Raw genomic sequence first — 18625 nt, forward strand, 5'->3', positions numbered from 1 at the left:
TGTTCTGTTTATTGACTAGGCAGGGTGACAGTGAGGTCCAGCTCTGACAGAGAGGAGTACTTTGTATTTATCTAGAGTTAGGAGAGCTGAATGTGAACCCCTGTGACTGTGACAGGCTTCTAATAACCTCCTAACAATAAATATGGGTCATTAAATTAATACACATATTCTCAGCCTGCAAGGATCAGCCTTCAAAGGGTGGTGATCACTTTTGCACACACACATTACGGTGGCTCCTAAAAGTCACCGTTACCTACCAATGACTGCGTCACAATGCAGGGAGACTGTCCTGCTTTACACAAGTGACACAGACTGAGAGTTCTGCTGCTCTCACATAAGACAGTAAACACCTGTCAGTGTTGCTGGACTAGAGACTGCTGTGTATAAATGCTATACCACGTATATTGTTGACGGAACAAAGACACAGGATATACATAGAGTCATTGCTCTGTTCAGGCCAAGGAGAAAGAAGATAAAGAGCCTTTCCTTTAACTATCCTGAACTTGAGACACATGGCAATCATGCTCCCAAATTTGCATTCTCAAGAGCACAAGCAAGATTTGTTATTCTACCCTAAAAATGAGAACACACTGCAACAGAAATGTACGTCCTTTATTAACAACTTTTCAAAATAAATCTGAAGAAAAAAAGTCTTTGGTGACACTATCTATAAAAACAACCTATCTTAGATGGTAAACCTATGATGTTATACAGGTTAATGAAGTAAACCAAATTATATGGCTTTTTAATTTCTCATTCTCTCTTTTTCTCTCACTCACACATTTGCTTTAGGTTTAATTGCACCATGTTGTCAATAGTCAAACAAAGAGGGAGAAACACTTTAAAAAAGATGTGGCAGCACTATGAAAACATTGGTAATGCATTAGAAAATTTTTCTCAAAAATGTACATTTTATACAAAATAAGATTGTATTTTTGTTTGCTTTTTTGCTTTACATTTGCCATCCTAAGAATTCCCATTTCAGGTTTCCATTCTCATAATCCAAACACTATACATATTTTCTCTCAAAATAAATATACAGAATTATGTACAAGGTCGCAAGGCCCATTGGATCATTGCTAATCCACTGTGAAATAGTCACTAAAAACATCATGAAAGAGTGGGAGGGAGCATCTCAAAGCATCTGATAAGTCCCATAACCCCCCTGTCCCTAATTTAACCCCTGCCTAATTTAACTCCCCCTAATTTAACTCCAACCTAAAAAATGTGTGTGAAGACGGTTAAAATAGTGGTATAAAGGCCAGCTTGACTTAGTTTTAAACAAGGGTGAGACGTACAAAATTTTGGAAGATGCAGTTTTACTTCCAGCAGACACCAGCTAAGACCCTGCACAGGGCAGGTCCCTTCTTGGAAGACCACAGGTCCATCCCGTGAAGTCCTGCTAACACCCAGGGAAATGGCTCTGTCAGGCTGATGCCCTTGAAGGCCACATTTCCAGGACAGACATCAGAGCTGCCTGGAAAAAAAAAAAAAGGAGCAGACCACCAATCCATCCTTTGCTGTAAGAGGATGTTTAACTGGAAGAATTAACAAATCGTTGCCAATTGATATAGACGTTATGACAAACACTGAGTAGTCTTTTAGTAAGGGGGGAGTCTGAAAGAGGAGGACAGTATTTTACATTGGGCATGTAAAGATTTTTAAAAAAACTACATCTAGCTGTTTCTTTCATTGCTTCAGTGTCAAATGATGACTTCCATTCTCCAAATAACATCTTTTGGTAAATGAGCTATTTTAAAAGGCGCCCACCGGCGAGAGATTAATTTCTTTGTCAAAATTGGCTCTAAAAGAGAAACTGCAATCTAAAATTGATCAAATCCATTGTTTTCCAATGGAAAAGATCAAAGCTCTTGATAGCCATGCATTAGCACACCAGTGTGTTCACTATGAAATTATTACAAAGCTTAAACATTCACATCTAGAAAATGGTATGGTAATAATTAGGGGTTCTCACAAAATAGAAAGAGGGCAAGTAAAATCTTGTGCAGGTCCAAGGGACTGCAAGGAGTGCCAGGCACTTTCTATCTTGGAAGTTTGCCCCTATTTTTGTGTTGCATTTTTCTCATGAAACCTTCCTCCTGCAGTAGATCTTATTCAAATTATAACTGGGAAGGGTTTCTTTCTCTCTTTTTTTTTTCCTTTAATAAATTCAATTAAAAATTAATCAGTTCTCCCAAATTCTAATCTCTACTTTTATTCTTTTTTAATGGCATGGATCTATTAACATTCATCCACCCATCTCACCCCTGATTAAATTAAGGTCAGCAACCTTTACAAAAGGCCACATGCGTAACACTCAGTCAAGTCATCAGGCATTCAAGTACCTGTAAAGTAAAGGCTAACATAGCCTGCTGTTAATGAAAAATAATAACAGAAAAAACCTACAAGGAGTGAACCTTGTTTCAGCACCATCTGAATTGGGAAGGGAATAAAAAAAGAATAAAGAACCATTAACTTGCACCTGGGACATGACAAAAGGGTGATTTCATTCACTAAGGAAACAACACAACTCTGCCTGACACAGCTACATGCGGGAGGCTCTGCCTGCTGTCCTAGGAGTGCTGGCCAAGAACAGACACATCGAGTGTAATAGAACAAGTCTCTAAGCTGGGTCTGCTTCCCCTGGGTCCCTGGGCAGTGGACACGGAGACCAGCGGCTGTTCTCGAGACTGGCCCTGAGGCACATTCTTTCCAGGCAAGACGACTATGCCCGGGTAACATACTGCAAAGAGAAACGCTCCTACCTATCCACATCCCTTCTAGAGCTAAGCCTTCCATTGTTACTTGTTTAATTAGCAATCTGTAAACAGAAGGGGCCTCAAATCACACTCAGAGTGAACTTTAGCACAGTCTCTTTCAGCCACCCCAAAAAGTGACGATAACAGAATGTGAAACAGCTTAAAAGCTTGGCCTGACTCAGTGCACTCCGAAAATGGTTAGTTACTCCCTTTCTAACTAAAACCTCAACCCGTGTGCCCCCAAATGGCATTAACTAAAACCCAAGCAGAATTGTAATTCTTGTTTTTGTAAGGTCCCCTCTTTTCCCTTTCCCTCTCCCTGGCCCCTCTTGCTGGCTATAGACCAGTGACTGCTTCCCAGAGCTGCAGATGCTCTTGTGGACATGGCTGCATGCCCACCTGCACACGGGACATGAACCCCGCCGACCTCATCCAGTGTTTGGCACATTCTCCAAAAAACGAATTTAAGAAGGTCTATTCCAGTCATCGAAAGAGCTAACTGACCTCCAAGAGGAAAAGCACCATGGGAGCCACTGAGCCATTCACTCTGGAAAATCAAACCACTGGATTTCACTTTCCTCCGCAGATCGGCAAACACAGACCTGAGAGCACCAGGAAGTGAGGTTCAGGTTCTTATGAGATGAGGGCAGCTGAATTAGCAGCTCACTCTACACAGACTGGAGTATATCCTGCTCCCTTTCCCTCCCTGGCCCTGCCCACCTACTGCTGCCTCTTTATACTTCTCTCCACATACTGATTTAAATCTCTAAAATGGCATTAGAAAAATCCAATAAATCACTGGACAGTTTTCCATGAGTGTAGAGAGTTAAATGGGCTCACAGAAACATCTGGTGAAGGTGGCAGAAGGTATGAGGTGAGACTTCATGGCCAGGGACTGGGAGAGCAACAGAAGTGATGGGAAAAGTGGCACCTCTTCCTTTCAGCAGCATAAGTCACTAGCCGCAGTCTCACACATGTTTTGGCAGATTCCTTTAAAGATTTGGTTCAGATTTACAAGGGCATGTAGTGATAGGACAAGGGGTAATGGTTTTAAACTGAAAGAGGGCAGGTTTAGATCAGATATTAGGAAGAAATTATTTACTATGAGGGTAGTGAGGTACTGGAACAGGTTGCCCAGAGCAGCTGTAGATACCCCATCCCTGGAGGTGTTCAAGGTCAGGTTGGATGGGGTTCTGAGCAACCTGGTCTAGTGGAAGATGTCCCTGCTCGTGGCAGGGGGCTTGGAACTAAATGATCTTTAAGATCTCTTCCAACCCAAACCATTCAATGATTCTAACACAAAATGTCAGGAAGCTGATGTTCCTGCCCTAACTCGCTGTGCTCTGTTTAAATATTGCAATACATATGCAAAGCAAAGCACTCTCTGCAAGTCTTTACATGTCAAGTTGCATACAAACATTTAGCAATGTGCACTTTGCACTTTTAAAGCAACTTTTCATTTAGGGATTCTGATCTTAACAGCAACAGAAAGCATTTAAGCTTCACAGCATTCTCTCTACAACCAGCAGCTATTACTTTTACAAAGGTGGAAACTGAGGCATGCCCTGGTTATGGGAGATGCTTAAAGCTGCATATTAAATTGGTGCCTGAGCCTGAATGAAATTGGTGAAAATTCGGGTCCAACTACTCTTCATCCCTGCTACCAGATTGCCTGTTTACAAAGGAATGAGGTATAGAAAGGCTTGCTGGTCTTCTGAGCATCGGCACTAAAACCTCTTGCTGGAGGTTTTGGGGGAAGTAATAGTTACAGAGCACCCCAAATGCACCCCATCAAAATGTTAAGTTCAAAACATTTTTAAAGTGCTTATTTTCTAATCAAATTGGAATGGCACCTTCCTGACCCAAATGACTGCTTCTGTTTTCATACTTCAATGTAAAGAAACAAATAAATAAGCAAAGAACTACAGAGAAATAAACAATTGGAATATTTCAATTTAAAAATACTTATATTTGAAATGCTAAAACCATTTTGGAGTGGGAGCAGCACTGGTATTTCAGGGACAGGTTTTTTGTGAGTTACCTTCCCCCAAGTATACCTGGGAGTACCCACTGCTGCCAGTAACCAGTGTCTGACCATACACTTTACTTCAGGTGTCAGACCTACAAGAGGGAATTTCTCCACATATTTGCACTTCCAAAAAACAAAAAAAAAGAAAACAAAAAAAGAGAAGGAGAAGCCCATGCTTTGACTTCAAATAAACCAGTTTGTTACAGGCCAAATTCCTGCACTGCAAGCACTAACATGCCTTCTTGTTTTCTGTGAAAACCCCTTTTGCCCTCAGAAAAAAGCTACTTCTAGAAGTTTGGCTGCCACGGCCAAGTGGCACCACTGCCCCCAGCAGCAGGGACTTGCACAAGCTCTGGGTGTCCCACATGACCATGACAACAGCTGGCCGTGCTGACTGTCCCTGGGGTGCTCAGCCACCCACGGACAGGCACACTCCGGATGCACCTCTCCAACCACAATACACACACCCAGCACTACAGCCCTGCTGTGCACACGTGTCCCTTTGTTCCATGCAACTGATTTGCTCCTCCATAATAATGCTCCTCTCTCCCTTCAATGTAAGGCTGATGGCCTTTAAAAATGGGGTCCTCAACCAGAAGGATCTACCCTCTTGTCTGGTTCCTTGGGAGTTCTCCAGTTTTCCATGTGTCCAAAGGAGTTTAGCTGCAGTGGCTGCTACTGGTTTGGGGAAAACAGGCAAAAAACTAAAAAGTCAGCAGTAAATGAGAAATGTTAATACTTCGGTTATGTCCTGCTTGTGCTCAGTTTGTTTCTGAACCTGATGCATTTTGTCTCCGTGAGATTCCAGCGTTTAACTGTGCAGGGGAAAAGGAATGAAAATTGCATTGACAATCAAATGCACGAAAGAAAGAAATGGCAGCTCTGAAATATTCACAACCAACACAATTTTGATTAAAGAAAGAACTCTGTTTTTAATAGGGTTTTTTTTTTGATCATTAAAAAAGTTTAAACCTGCATAGCAATCATTTCAAAAATAATTATTTAATGTTCCATAATGAAACTGTACACGACCTAGTCTCAGCGACAGCAGCCTGCCGGGCGGTTCGGCGCAGTCCGGAGCAGCGCGCCCCGGAGCCAGGACGCCGCGTGCGGGGTCGGGCGCTTGCTGTCGGCGGCACAGTCTGGCAGGGGGCGGCTCGGCCCCCTCAGCAGCGCTCCTCAGAGTCGTTCAATGTCTCGGTACTTCTTCCTCAGGATGGAGACCTGGTCTTTAAAGAGGACAGGGTCGAGCCTCATCTGCGAGTGGATCAGCGGCATATAGCCAAACCAGCTGGCGAAAGTGTTCATGCAGCTCTGCCGCTGGGCGAAATGGTCGGGGTCGGCCCAGCGCGAGGCCCGGGATGCCTGTGTGGAGAGGAGAGCAGAGATCAGACACTGGCCATGATACAACAGGATGGTGAGAAGGACAAGTGCCATGGGAAGGCTGACACCATGGTGCCAGGCCGTGCTGGGGCTCAGGAGTGTGTGGCTCTGCGGCGGCTAAAATCTGCTCAGGGGGTTCAAACAGGGGGAAGGACACCCTGCCCACTGCAGAGCCAGCAGTGGTGAGCCAGAAACCCCCAACTTTCCAAAACGAGCAGAGGGCAGTGCAGCGTGATGACCAGAGTTCAAGCACGAGCCAGCCTGATGTGGAGCATGACATCCATGAGCAGCCCTTCCATAGTTCATCACACTCTATTTCACCTTATCTCTAACTCTTCTTTCTTTCAAACGCTCCAGTTATTTCAGAGATAGAACAAGTACTTAAAAACCACTAAGAAAGATAAGAAGGTCACTGTTTTTCAGCAGAGGTGCACACCCAAGCCCAGCCCAACAGCTGCCCATGGTCTTCAGCCATAGGAAGAAAACAATTATTACAGTTTCTCAGGGTCAAAACTGCATGTTTGCAGTCTAGATCTGCAGAAATTTATACAAAAGTAATTTCAACCAGCTTTTAAGCGAGTTCAGCAGAAGCTGGCATTACTCATGTGTGTAGACATCCTGCAGAGAAAAGCAGGATGCTTCCAGGAATCCCACTGGCCAAGGCCAGTGCATCAGACAATACTGTCTCACAGATAAAGAAAATTAACTGATGTTCCACACTACATCAAGCTAAACTCTGACCCAAGGAAAAGATCCAAGGTCTTTGACTGCATACATGCAAAATATTGTGGCCTGATTTTCCAAAGTTCAGGGCAGCTATAATCCTTGTGGAAATCCATTGAAACTCAGCAGCTCTAGAAAAAAAATGTCCTGACAGCTTTAAAGATGTTGTTATTCTTTATCTGTACCTAAAGAGCATTTATAAACATAATAAAACTATTATTTAAGATAAAGTATGAATGCTGAGAGCCTAAGAATTTTTTTGTGCCACTTCCCATGCATCTCTCTATAGCACTTATGGTTCCACTATAGTTTAAAAACAAATACAAATTCATAAAGTCAAAGGATGTAAATTAAAACATGAAGAAACAGATAAAGTCAAGGACTTGCCAAATGACTGTGGTATCAAACTTGATCTTTGTCCAAGGCCTGTCCAGTTTAGCTCAAGTGGTAGGTTATAATGTGCATTGATTACAGCCTCCTGATTATACCAAGCCACTAAAGAGCAAGTAAAAGCTTGTTGCTGGAGGATTATAGCAGACATTTTGGCCATTAACAGTGAATTTCCATACGACTATTAATCTCTGTCACAACACTGAGGTTATGTTAATTTTTTATTTGTCTTTCAAGGAATTATGAACATGGTCCATTACATTTCCCAAAGCTGCAGGAACAACTTGTCTTTAGGAGAGAGTTATAGTTCATGGCTGACTCGAGTCACCCACGCTGTAGGATGAAAAATGAGTGTTCAGGCTCTGCCAAACAGCCAAGGCACAGCCCTGTGGAGAGGTGAAGCTGAAATTGGAAGCAATAGGTACTTTCTGGATGGCACCTTCTTGTTTGCAGAAGGTCTCCTGGGCACCCAGATGAGTCAGAATTGCTGAATGCTACCTATACCTCAGGTGAAAGCGCAGTGACATACAGATAAGGGAGTTTACAAACTGTCATGGTCACTTCCCAGTCAAAGATCCAAGTAACGCTAATAGGAGGAAATGTGAGGGGAAAATAGAGGGCCCTTTATTTCTCCTGCCCCCTAGTAATCATGGCACTGTTTGCAATGAGAATCACAGACACCGTGGCACCACAGATGGGAGGCTGTTCAGGACTTGCAGGTTTTGCAGGACTTCCTATTCCTCCCATTGCTCTCACACAGGGTAGGAAGACAAGTGCCCCCAGGTTACCATGTATCCCTGTTACTAGAGGTATTTCCATTTCTGTAAAGACAGAGGGTTTATCCAGTAAATGGAAGAGGATCTAAAGCAAGCATTTCATGGTTGATAGTGAGTGATGGCATGGCTGTGGGACAAAATGTTCCTTGTCGGAAAACACCGCTTACATATCACAAATTACCTCTGTTGTGACAGTCCAATGTCAGTGCTTGAATCATATTATATAATTTAAAATAGCACAGGGACAGCCTGGTACATTATATTAATTAATAATAATAAAAAATAGAAAACCTTTCTAGAATTTACTTCTGCTTCTAGCATTCCATGGCTAGGTCTTAGGTCTAGAAAACTGAATTAGAAAACTAGAGTTTAGCTGAAATTCAGTCTCCACAATCATCAGGAGTTTGGAATCACAGTGTATAACACTGTGCAAGAAAACTATGAAGAGAAGCAGCATCCACAGTAGATGTTTGCCATCTTTACCTTTTCTCTCATTATAATAAGCATATCCACACCCTATTTACAGTTCTGCTAAAATAAAAACTGCAAAAAAATTTAACAGAATTGTATCACTTTGTAAACCTAACTTAGAAGCAAACCCGTTATATTATCAGTTCATCCCAATTGCTAAAATATGCTGTGAATACATACCTGTCCCATCATGGTTTCCTTATATTGTTTTTTCTGTGTTACTTTGATTGGAGGCAATTTTGTCACAGCTGACACCAAAAAATTCATTAGAATGTCCTCACAATTGGCCAGTTGGTCCACCATATTCTTTAGGCTGGCAGGCAGGTAATGAGTGTACAGGTAGTGATAATATCTGGAAACCAACAGCAGAGTTATTAATACAAGTCACTGGGCTTTCAGGTACCACAAGCTCCAGGAAATTTCTATCTCAGTTCAGACACAAGTTTTTCCAGCCAACTCCCAATACACCACATCCTTTTTTAGTCTTATCCTCCAACAAGAAGGGAAAACAAATCAGTTTCTCATCAAGTCAGTGTTCATGGAGAAACAGAACATACACCTTTTTGGTAACTGGGTTGAAAGAAACAATGCAGACCTAAGCATCAAGATAAAGGACAAGCAGGAAAGAGAGCCCCATATTGCTATAACGTGACAGACAACACTGATGAATTCATCCCCCACCTTTTCTTTCCAAACTGTTCCATTGGAAAGAACTCTAGTAAAGGTGGCCTACTGCTGCTCTTACTGTTGAAATTATTCTCCTTTGGGCCTACACTATCCCTTATGGCCTGTCTTCTCCTTTGTGGGGATGTAGATTAGATACTCCAAAATTTTCCGACTTTTTCCTATTATCTAGAGAGGACTTTGGTCTGATGAAGTCCTAACCACAGGGGGTTTCTCCAACAAGCTGCAATGTGCTGAACTGTGATGCGTCCACTGTACTTCATTTCTAGAGTAGCCAGAAGACTTTGCAGTCTGCAGCTGTCAGCCAACACATACCCAGAGCTGGTCTGGAAGTAACCTCCTTTCTGCTATGCTACAGGCCATTCAGCCAAGCATCTTAATGAATTCGGGAACTCTTTGAAGTGTGTAATTCCTGATGTTAAAAAGAGCAGTCCGACTGCCTCAAAACACAAGTGACTTCAAAGAGACCCAACAAGCGCAATAATGATTACCAGATCCCCAGAGCTAAACCAAGAACTTAAATTATTACCCCATAAAAAGTAGACTTATTATCTTTCCATTTTTGACCCCCCCCCGGAAGAATGTTCTTCACACCCCACCACCCCACCCCCTCTTTACTATTTTTTGTTTCATTCAGAAGGAGGACAGCAGATGCTCCGGGTTCTTACTTGTGGTAAATAGCAGCTCCTGTCAATACCATGGAATAGTCATTAGTCCATTTGGAGGTATACCCCCACCTCTCCTTAGTGTTGTCCCAGAAGTGACTGCGTGCAGGGTACCCTACAATCCTCTCTGGAAAGCTCTGCCAAACTGTAAAGGCAAAATCCACCTGTGGACAAAGGCACAGGCCAAATGAATACCGAAACTGTTTCAACAAATGTCAACAAAACAAAATATTACCTTGCCACTAATTCACAATTCAGAATCTTGGAACTGTTGCAAAACATTAATTCTATATATTCATCAGTAAATTAAACTGACTGCTTGACATTTTGCCCTATAATTATGCACATTTTAATGGTTCCTGTTAAAGGGAGTCTAGAGCATCACAGCATTACATTAACATTTTCAAACTTGCCCTTTACATATCAAACCTTTTCAAGTTACAAAAAGAATGGGTGTAGGTGCATGTATTTATACTTCGATGCAATACCAAGAGGTAACAGCCATGTGGGAAACTGAAACTTTTGCAGGTCTTTGTGCATCTCACCTACATTTCAGCACTGTTAACATGAAGCTTGGAAAATCAGGAGTCAAATACTTTAAATTGTAAAGGTGGCTTAGTGAGATTAAAACAGGTAGTCAGTGTGGAGTCCATTTATATCTTTCATCTGCTTTGAGCGTTCTGAAGACCACGTTGGTCACACTTTTAGGAGTGTCTACGTGATCGAAAAGGTTCAACATAATTGCTTAATAAAGAGAAAGATAAGATTCCCATTTAGTTAAATGGCATCAGGAGCCTAAACTTCAAGAAAAATGCTTGATACTGTATGAGCCACAAGAGGATGCCAAATGCTGCCAGTGGTGGTTTTCTATTACATTGTCTTGCCATAACAATTTTAATAACTCGAATCTCTGAGAACTGAGACGTGACAGGACACTGCTACTCCAACATCCCACCAAACAAACCCTGGTGATACTAGTAAAGGGATGACTGTGATAGTTTGCAAAAAGCTTGTCAGCATTATATTTGAAAAGAATTTGGTAACTGCAACGAAAAGTTGGTTGGCAGTCCCCCCACTTCAGCTTAGATTTGGAGCTCAAGCTAGAACAAAATTATTTTAAAATGAGTTAAAGATGATTCTAATTGTCCTAGTCAAACCCAAGAAAATGAGAGCTTTGCTTCTGCGCTGCACATTGGGTTGCTCCAGTACCAGAGGGACCTAAAACCTTGCTCAAAAATGTTTGAAAAGTCTTCCAGGAGAGCAGCCAAAGTCAAGGGTGTAGAGGTTAGATAAAAAATAGCTGCTCTGAGAACAGTCCCATTTCGTGTTGATTACTGTCAGACTTCTCACATTTACAAGTGTTTTTATGAAACAGAAGAGTCACACATGGACTGGAACACAAAGTTAGGGACTGGATATTTTCTTTAAAGTTGTTTCAAGGAATCTGAGGCCAACTAGAAAGACAATGTGCACAAACCACTTACCGTTGTGATAGTTCTGATCAATACCACATGAAAGAACTAGAGAGTTTTTTCCCCTATAAAGGCCTTTCCCATAAAACGTGACATCTGTTTTCTTTAGAGAAGTCTGAGAATCTCAAACTAAATAAATAATAAAGCTTCTGCACTCAGTGCCCTCTCTTGTGCTTTCAACTATCTGTCCTTGTACCAGGGAGACAGACTAAAGCAACCACCCTAAGAGTAAACTGCCTTTATTAAAAAAATCCCTCAGTTCTCATCCTATATAATTTCCAGCAGCATTGCCACTCTCAGCTGATCAGCAGGAAAATCCAGCCAAGCTGCCAGTCTCTTAAACCTCCGGATCACTGACCCGTGCTGATTTCAGATTACGACTCACGCACACATCCCTCTGCGCATGTGGAACAGCTCCCGTCACAGAGCAATTACGCGCTGTTCCATTGTGGATGGAAAACCTTTACTACCCCAGGGCTGGACAGTCCAGAGGATGTGCCTGGTGACTGCTCCTTTCAAGGAGAATGTGACTGTATTTGACCACATTCCTAAATTGCTTTCTCTGGACCTTGAAGCACCATGAGCAGCCATTTTCAAAGGAAATGTCACACCGCATTTGCATAAGCTGTACAGTGGGGGAAGTGAAGCAATGGAGGCCCACCAGCTCTTCATGGAGAGCCACCAAGGAGAGCTGCTGACCCTGGCACCCTGGCAGAGACACGCCAAAGCTGCAAGGTGGGTGTCGGCAAGAGCTGGCCAGCTAGTTCTGTCTGCAGCACAGGGGCCATGAGCTCATAGAGCAAACAGCCACTGCACAAACACACAGGATCAACTGCAAGTTGCTCACAGGAGGGAAGAACCACAAAGAAACATGTATGTTGTCTCACAACAACAAATATTTGCATTTCAGAATGTTTAGGGTAAAACACAGCCAAGAGGAATGAGGAACGCTATTTATTTACTTCATATGTGTTCCAGAAGCTTAAATGATTCCAAAGTTTGGATGACGAGTAAGTATCAGTTAAAACAAAACAAAGCCCCAAATCCTCATGAAATTCACCATGGAATTGCTGTAAATACACCCTCAGGGCAATGAAGTCCCTGAAAGGTCTTACCATGGTCCCCAAGGCAGCTGAGACCCTTCATCCTGAGCAACAACCTGCTCAGGAACTCCAGTCCTAGGATAAATGCCTTTTACTGGGCTGTGCAGGGCTTTGCACACAAGTGCTTTGGCAGCAGCCATATTCTTTCTTATCTAGCAGAAACTATCAAGGTGTAACCTTGGTACGAAATAGGTTCAATGTCAACTATTTCTTCCATTTGTGAAGCAAAAGAGGGTTACTGTGGCTCTTTCTGGAGCAGTCTAACCACAGCACAACATCCGCACAGAGAAGAAGAGCAGTTGCAATTTCATCAATTTAGAACAAATTCAGTAACATCACAGGGTATATAGCAGTGACTGAAGATTAATGTTACACATTTCTTCACTGATATATAAGTAGTGGTAGCATCTCCACCACTGACAAAAATGTATTTTTATAAAGGTGAAGCGAGGAGAGGGGAATGGCCATGAACATGGGGGAAAAAAGGGAAAACAAAAGAAAACCGAGTTTTTCAAGCTATTCCCTGGCCATCATTAATAATGTATTTCCCAAATATTGCACTCTATATAAACTGTCATCAGTTTCCCTTGTGGTTCTCAGGAAGAGGTTCTAGAAATCAATACTCATCCCAGTTGTAAAAATTGGTTTTCTACAGTATTTTTCTTTTCGTAGTGCTATCTTGCTCTTGGCACAAACATTCAAGGACCTAAACTAGCAAAGATCTCCAATTTTATGGGCCGACACAATGGTGAAAGAACATTCCTCAGTGAAATCCTGCATTAGGGTGGCACTGCTGTCTTTTAGAGTGATAGCAGTCCCCTGCTGCTGACAACCCTTCCTTCTCCACCTACACCCTACTGATAATGTAGGGAGGGGGGAAAGCTACCCCAATCAGAAAAGTGAGAACAGAATATTAAAGCTGACTGCTCTTGGCTGCCTACACCCGCCTGCAGCTATGTTACTAAAATAATAAAGAACGGAAGAACCATATGCTAATGATGAGCCAATTAACCAGGGCGAAAAGCTCCTCTGATGGCAGGCAGTGGCAGCATTGCTGAAACAAGTGCAACACGTTAAATTTGAGGAGTGTGGCAGGAAATCTTATAACATTTACTCACTGGCAAAGCCCAGAGAAGAGCATATCTGCTGTGCTCAGGCTGAGCCCAGGAGCCAAGCAGTCTCCCAGCATGACAGAGACCCTTACCTCAGTGGTTGAAAGCACGGTGTCCTCATCCAGGCTTAGCACTGCATCTGTCACTATGTTGTCGTAGGGCAGGAAGCGACTGCTCATAACCTGTGAATATCCAAGGCAGGAAGGGGAGAAAATAAAAATCACTACTCAGTTCCAAGGTAAATACTCCATTTTATTCCTCACTCTTATTTCCTCTTGTCTGAGGTACATGGCATATTTCTGTCTGATGGAAAGGACTTTTCAGCTCAGGAGTGAAAGAGTGTCATTTTTTCACCCCAGCAGTCAGCCTACACCTTCTGTCTGAGGAGTAATTTCCGAAAAGACCTCCCTCTTTGGAGCGGGGTGCTTTCCTTTTGTGAGAAACTGCAATGGTCCATACTGAGAATTAGATGTACCTACAGTTTCTTTGGAGAGGACATTTTCCCTGGTAGCTAAGACTGTCCTTCACTGAGAAGGACTTTGCAGCATTCATAAGGCTACGCAGCTGGGAAACCAAGCAGCCCAGACTGTGTGTGAAGGATGTTACAGTACCAGGATGGTGCAACATTCCCTGTCAAAAAAGGAGAACATGCTATAGAACACATGTATCGAGTTTTATTTGTATCAAGAATTATATAGGTGTTGTAGCTTTTTAAAAAGTTGCATTCTAAGTGATCCTCCAGTACCTGAAGGGAGCCCACAAGAAAGATGGAGTGACAGGACAAGGAGGAATGGCTTCAAACCGACAGAGAGTAAGTTTAGGTTAGATATTAAGAAAAAATCTTTACTGTGAGGGTAGTGAGGCACTGAAACAGGTTGTCCAGAGAAGCTGTAGATGCCCCATCCCTGGAAGTGTTCATGGCCAGGCTGGATGGAGCTCTGAGCAACCTGGTCTAGTGTGAGAGGTGTCCCTGCCCATGGCAGGCAGGTTGGCACTAGATGATCTTTAAGGTCCTCTCCAACCCAAACCATTCTATACATATAAAACCTATATGCAGTATAAGCTTTGGAAAGATATGGTAGCATGGTCCTCAAAGTAACAGGAAATAGATGGGAAAGCTGGATCAAAAAGATAATAGTAAGAAATTAAAATCTACATGGTTTCTTTAGCAGACTAATTAGCACCTTTGGAAAGCTGATGTAACAAGGACACAACATGATTTTTTTCCCCTCATTTGCTAGGAAAAATAGTCTGGCTAGTCACTAGACTTCTTTTCCTATTCATTAAGCCAAAAAACACTACGAAAGTCAAGACCAGTAAGAGGAAATCACTATATAGAAACAGAGACATGGAGGAGTTTTACACATCTCTCATAATGGACATTGTCAGTTCTGCATCCCCTGCAACATGTTTGGGAGCAAGGCTTCAGAATCTATGCCTTGATTCAGAGAAAGCTCTGTCTCCATAATCAGGATGTTCATAATGTCTATCTGGAGAGTATCTCTTCATTGCTACAATGGCCTTGTTCTGGGGAGGCGGTGGCTGGTACGAGATCTGGCTGAGGTTGATGGTTTTGCTTTGCTTACACTAAGGCAAAGCAGAGCAAACAGCCGGCAGGAGACCTGCATTCTCACCTCTGATCTTTTACAGACCATGTGAAATTGTCAAATAGTACAGCAGTCGGGACTAGCCATGTATTTGTTTCATAGCTAAAGCTACCTTTTGTAAAATGGGTGTGATAGTATCTCTTGATTTCATGGGGAAGAGTTAAGGTTAGGTAAAGGCAGACCTCTGCGATCACCCGCACGGAGTAATGTGCCTGCCAGTATGTTTCAGTTAAGTCTGGAGATGAAAAGCAGTTCCTTTATGAAACCTTTAAATTGCACTGCTCTGGCTCTACAAGCTTTGTCCAAACAAACAGTTTTCCACGCATGAAGCCATTTGGCATACGTTGGGATATTAGAGGGAAGAGACTGTCCAGTATAAACACACCTTTGTGTACTCAGGAGACTCACTTGGAATCTAAACAGTGCCTGGGGCCAATTTCTACAAACACTGTAGAACTGGTCAGAGATTTTCTCCTCTATCTCACATCTGCAAGTTTTACAAAAAGAAAATAAAAAAAAAACCAGAACAATCAAAAGCTCAGAAATCACCATAGCCTTTCTTGGCCCTGCAGCAACTCTCCTGATACTGTTTACATGGCTAGCTAAGGTGAGAGCCTTTAGCTGCCAACTTTGCAGGGCTCTCTCTCTCCCCTTGTTAAGGTGACAGGGGGAAAAGACCAAAGAGAGGATTATAAATTCAAAATAGGATTGTACAGCCAAAGCAACTTAAAGTTTCCTTTGCCAATGCAGAGCTCAAGAGCCAGCTGACAGCGACTGCAGAGGGGACCAGCCCAAATCTGTTTCAGAGTCTCGAGGCAAGTCTTGCTTCTCTCATTGTAAAGGAATAATCCACATCAGTGTGGATTTTAAAAACACATTCTTTTCCCATCTGATGCTGTCTGTTTTGACTTTGTGAAAGTACAAACAAATGTGTGTTGCACAGCAAGAGATGATGTGGTGATTTTGCTCCCACACCTGTTCCATGTCCCTTGTCCCTTCCTTTTTTTTTGATGGTAAGACCCCATCACTGGCATCAGTACCCCACAAGACCATAAGAAAAGGCACTTTTCAAAGGCTAGTTCTCATCTTTTCCTCTGCTTTTGAGTTCACAGCTGACCCCCAAGTCTTGCATCTGACTGCTCAGACTCAATGCTGAAGCTGCATCACTACCTTCATGCACTTGCAGAGAGGCAGAAATCTCCACAGATGGGATCAGCACTACCTACTCTCGGGACCACATTTCAAAACTGGGTCCCATCTGTGAATCTCAGATTCAAGGCATTAATTGCCATGATGATGACTTCTGTGAGCACAGGGCTCATGCATGAAACACAAATCTGTGACCAAGCTGGTACAAAAGGCTAAGGAATAGAAAGGAGCTGTCACATAGTTGGGAACTACGAAGCTTTCACCAAAGCAGTCAGAAAAATAAATTCTTATCTCATCGGAGAATATAGGTAGCATTTTACTGTGCTTCCCTCCACCTACCTTGCTCTCTCCTTCGATAACTATGACAGGCACAGAAGTGGCAGGCCAGCGGTGTTTGGCTGGGAGAGGTTTATCACAATTCCATAAAACAATAATCTGAAAGAGAGTATTGGACCATGATCAGAGACCTTTGTGGCAATGCAGTCCAAACACTAAGGTCCCAGATCTCCAGACAGACATGTTAAATTCAAATCAGGAATTTCAAAATCAAAAACAATGGTACAAATATGTACAAAAGTAACACTTCCTACAGTAATTTCACCCAACCTGATTACTTACAATATACATCCTCTCAGGCAAATATAGACCAGACAGGAACTTGGGAAGTCTTTGTCTCGGCCAGGTCATACGGATGTCACTGATTTATTTTGGCTCTCTTAAAAGGCAAAACCACTTGTGACACTCCACTGCAAGAGGGTGCTCCTACTGAACTCCCCAGGGTTTCTTTTAGAGAAGCCAAAATCCTGGCACTGATAAGTCTAAGAGCCACAGCAGGAGGAAGGAAGATCACACAGCAGCTCTTGAGGCACAGACATCCTTTTGCAGCTTGCAGCACATACAATGTTGATCTTTAAAGTGCAGTCATTATTTTACCTGTCTCATGTAACAAAAGGGTTTAATTACTATCTCTATTCCACTCCCATTATACTCAGAACTTTTGTTTCCCATGTATGTAGGTCACAGATAGCAGAAATCTCAGAGGAAAGAAACATCAGAATTGAAACAGGGCTGAATCACCAGGCTCTTCATTCCTGGTAGGGTGGGTTTTCTCTGTTGGGACTGACAGCCAAACAGTGCTGCTTACCTGTGCACAGTACTGGGACTTGGCTACAGCAACCAGGAGTTTCAGCACAGGCTGAGATTGGGAAACCAGGGGAGTTACTGCATGGATAACGGCAGTGAATGTGGAAAGAGGCTTCAGACCTGAAGTGAAGAGATACATACGTATTCAGTAAAGACAAAACCGCCCCAGTTAGTACAGATTAAAGGACTCCAGAGATGGAAAAAACAATGTGCACTTAATGTAAACCTTGCCATGTTTTTTTAGGCCATGTTCCTTCATCTCAGATACTAGGATACCAGATGAGGAGATCACACTTCCTGTTAACTCCCACACCCTCTGAAATACCTGACTCCAAGACACTTACTGCCTTTTCTTACTCACTATTTCCAGAGATGTCCTGCAATCTCTTTCTTCCATCCAGTTTGTCCCACAGATAATACTGACATCTAGTTTGTTCAGTCAAATGTCCTTCTTGACACAGGCTCTGTTTTACTGCCTGGCTCTGGATGCTTGGTGTTTTCTACAGACTATCTCCATAACTTCCAGAAGCTTGTTCAGTTTCCTCAGTTCCATTACAGTCTCTGACAGATTTTTGCTCTTTCTGGGTTGATTCCCCTCCACATGCATCATCGATTACCTCCTGAGCTGATAATTCTGCTTGCCTTCCATTCTGATATTTTTGTCTCACTATGATTTCCTTTTCTGCCTGAAATAACAGATCCTACTGGTGTCTATCCTTCATTAACGCTCTCAACCTCATCTAAATTCATCTGTGTGGGGTCACAGTCATTTTTCATCAAAATTATCACAGAAACCTTCTTCCCCCCTTTTTAACACAGTAACTGTGAATTTTTAGTAGGTGAGCAGTACAGATCCACAGAAGTGGGATAGCACAGGCTGAGCCAAAAGTAGCAGCAGTCTGGTAAGCAGGATCACTTCAGCCTTTCAGCCTGTAGGCACATTTGCCTGCAGAACTCATTGTTCAAGCTCTGCTCCAGGAAAAAGCCATGAACCTAAGCCCTATTCATTCCTTCTAGTGGGATCCATATGAAGACATATCATATGGAGAATAAATCCATACCAACTGTGCACTCCAATAACAAGTGTCATGGGTAAATTACCACTTTTCCAATTTGCCAAGCACGAATAAACAAAGAAAGGAAAAAGCTACTCCTCTTA

The 18625-nt window shown here is 42.6% G+C and overlaps 1 protein-coding gene across 1 annotated transcript in view; it reads right to left on the bottom strand.

Annotated features, from left to right (window-relative positions):
* Nucleotides 1-480: 480 nt before the first annotated feature.
* EXT1 (exostosin glycosyltransferase 1) overlaps nt 481-18625 on the bottom strand; it is a 181426-nt gene continuing 163281 nt past the window's right edge. Inside the window, exons 6-11 of the mRNA XM_051778487.1 lie at nt 17468-17586; nt 16663-16758; nt 13660-13749; nt 9884-10044; nt 8712-8883; nt 481-6153 (exon numbers count right to left, since the gene is read on the bottom strand). Of these exons, the coding sequence (XP_051634447.1) occupies nt 5968-6153; nt 8712-8883; nt 9884-10044; nt 13660-13749; nt 16663-16758; nt 17468-17586 (824 nt within the window). The 3' untranslated portion in view covers nt 481-5967. The remainder of the gene's footprint in view (nt 6154-8711; nt 8884-9883; nt 10045-13659; nt 13750-16662; nt 16759-17467; nt 17587-18625) is intronic.

This window comes from Manacus candei, unplaced genomic scaffold, assembly GCF_025592945.1.
Source record: "Manacus candei isolate 608988 ecotype Guabito, Panama unplaced genomic scaffold, ASM2559294v1 h1tg000013l, whole genome shotgun sequence".
NCBI classification, from domain to species: domain Eukaryota; kingdom Metazoa; phylum Chordata; class Aves; order Passeriformes; family Pipridae; genus Manacus; species Manacus candei.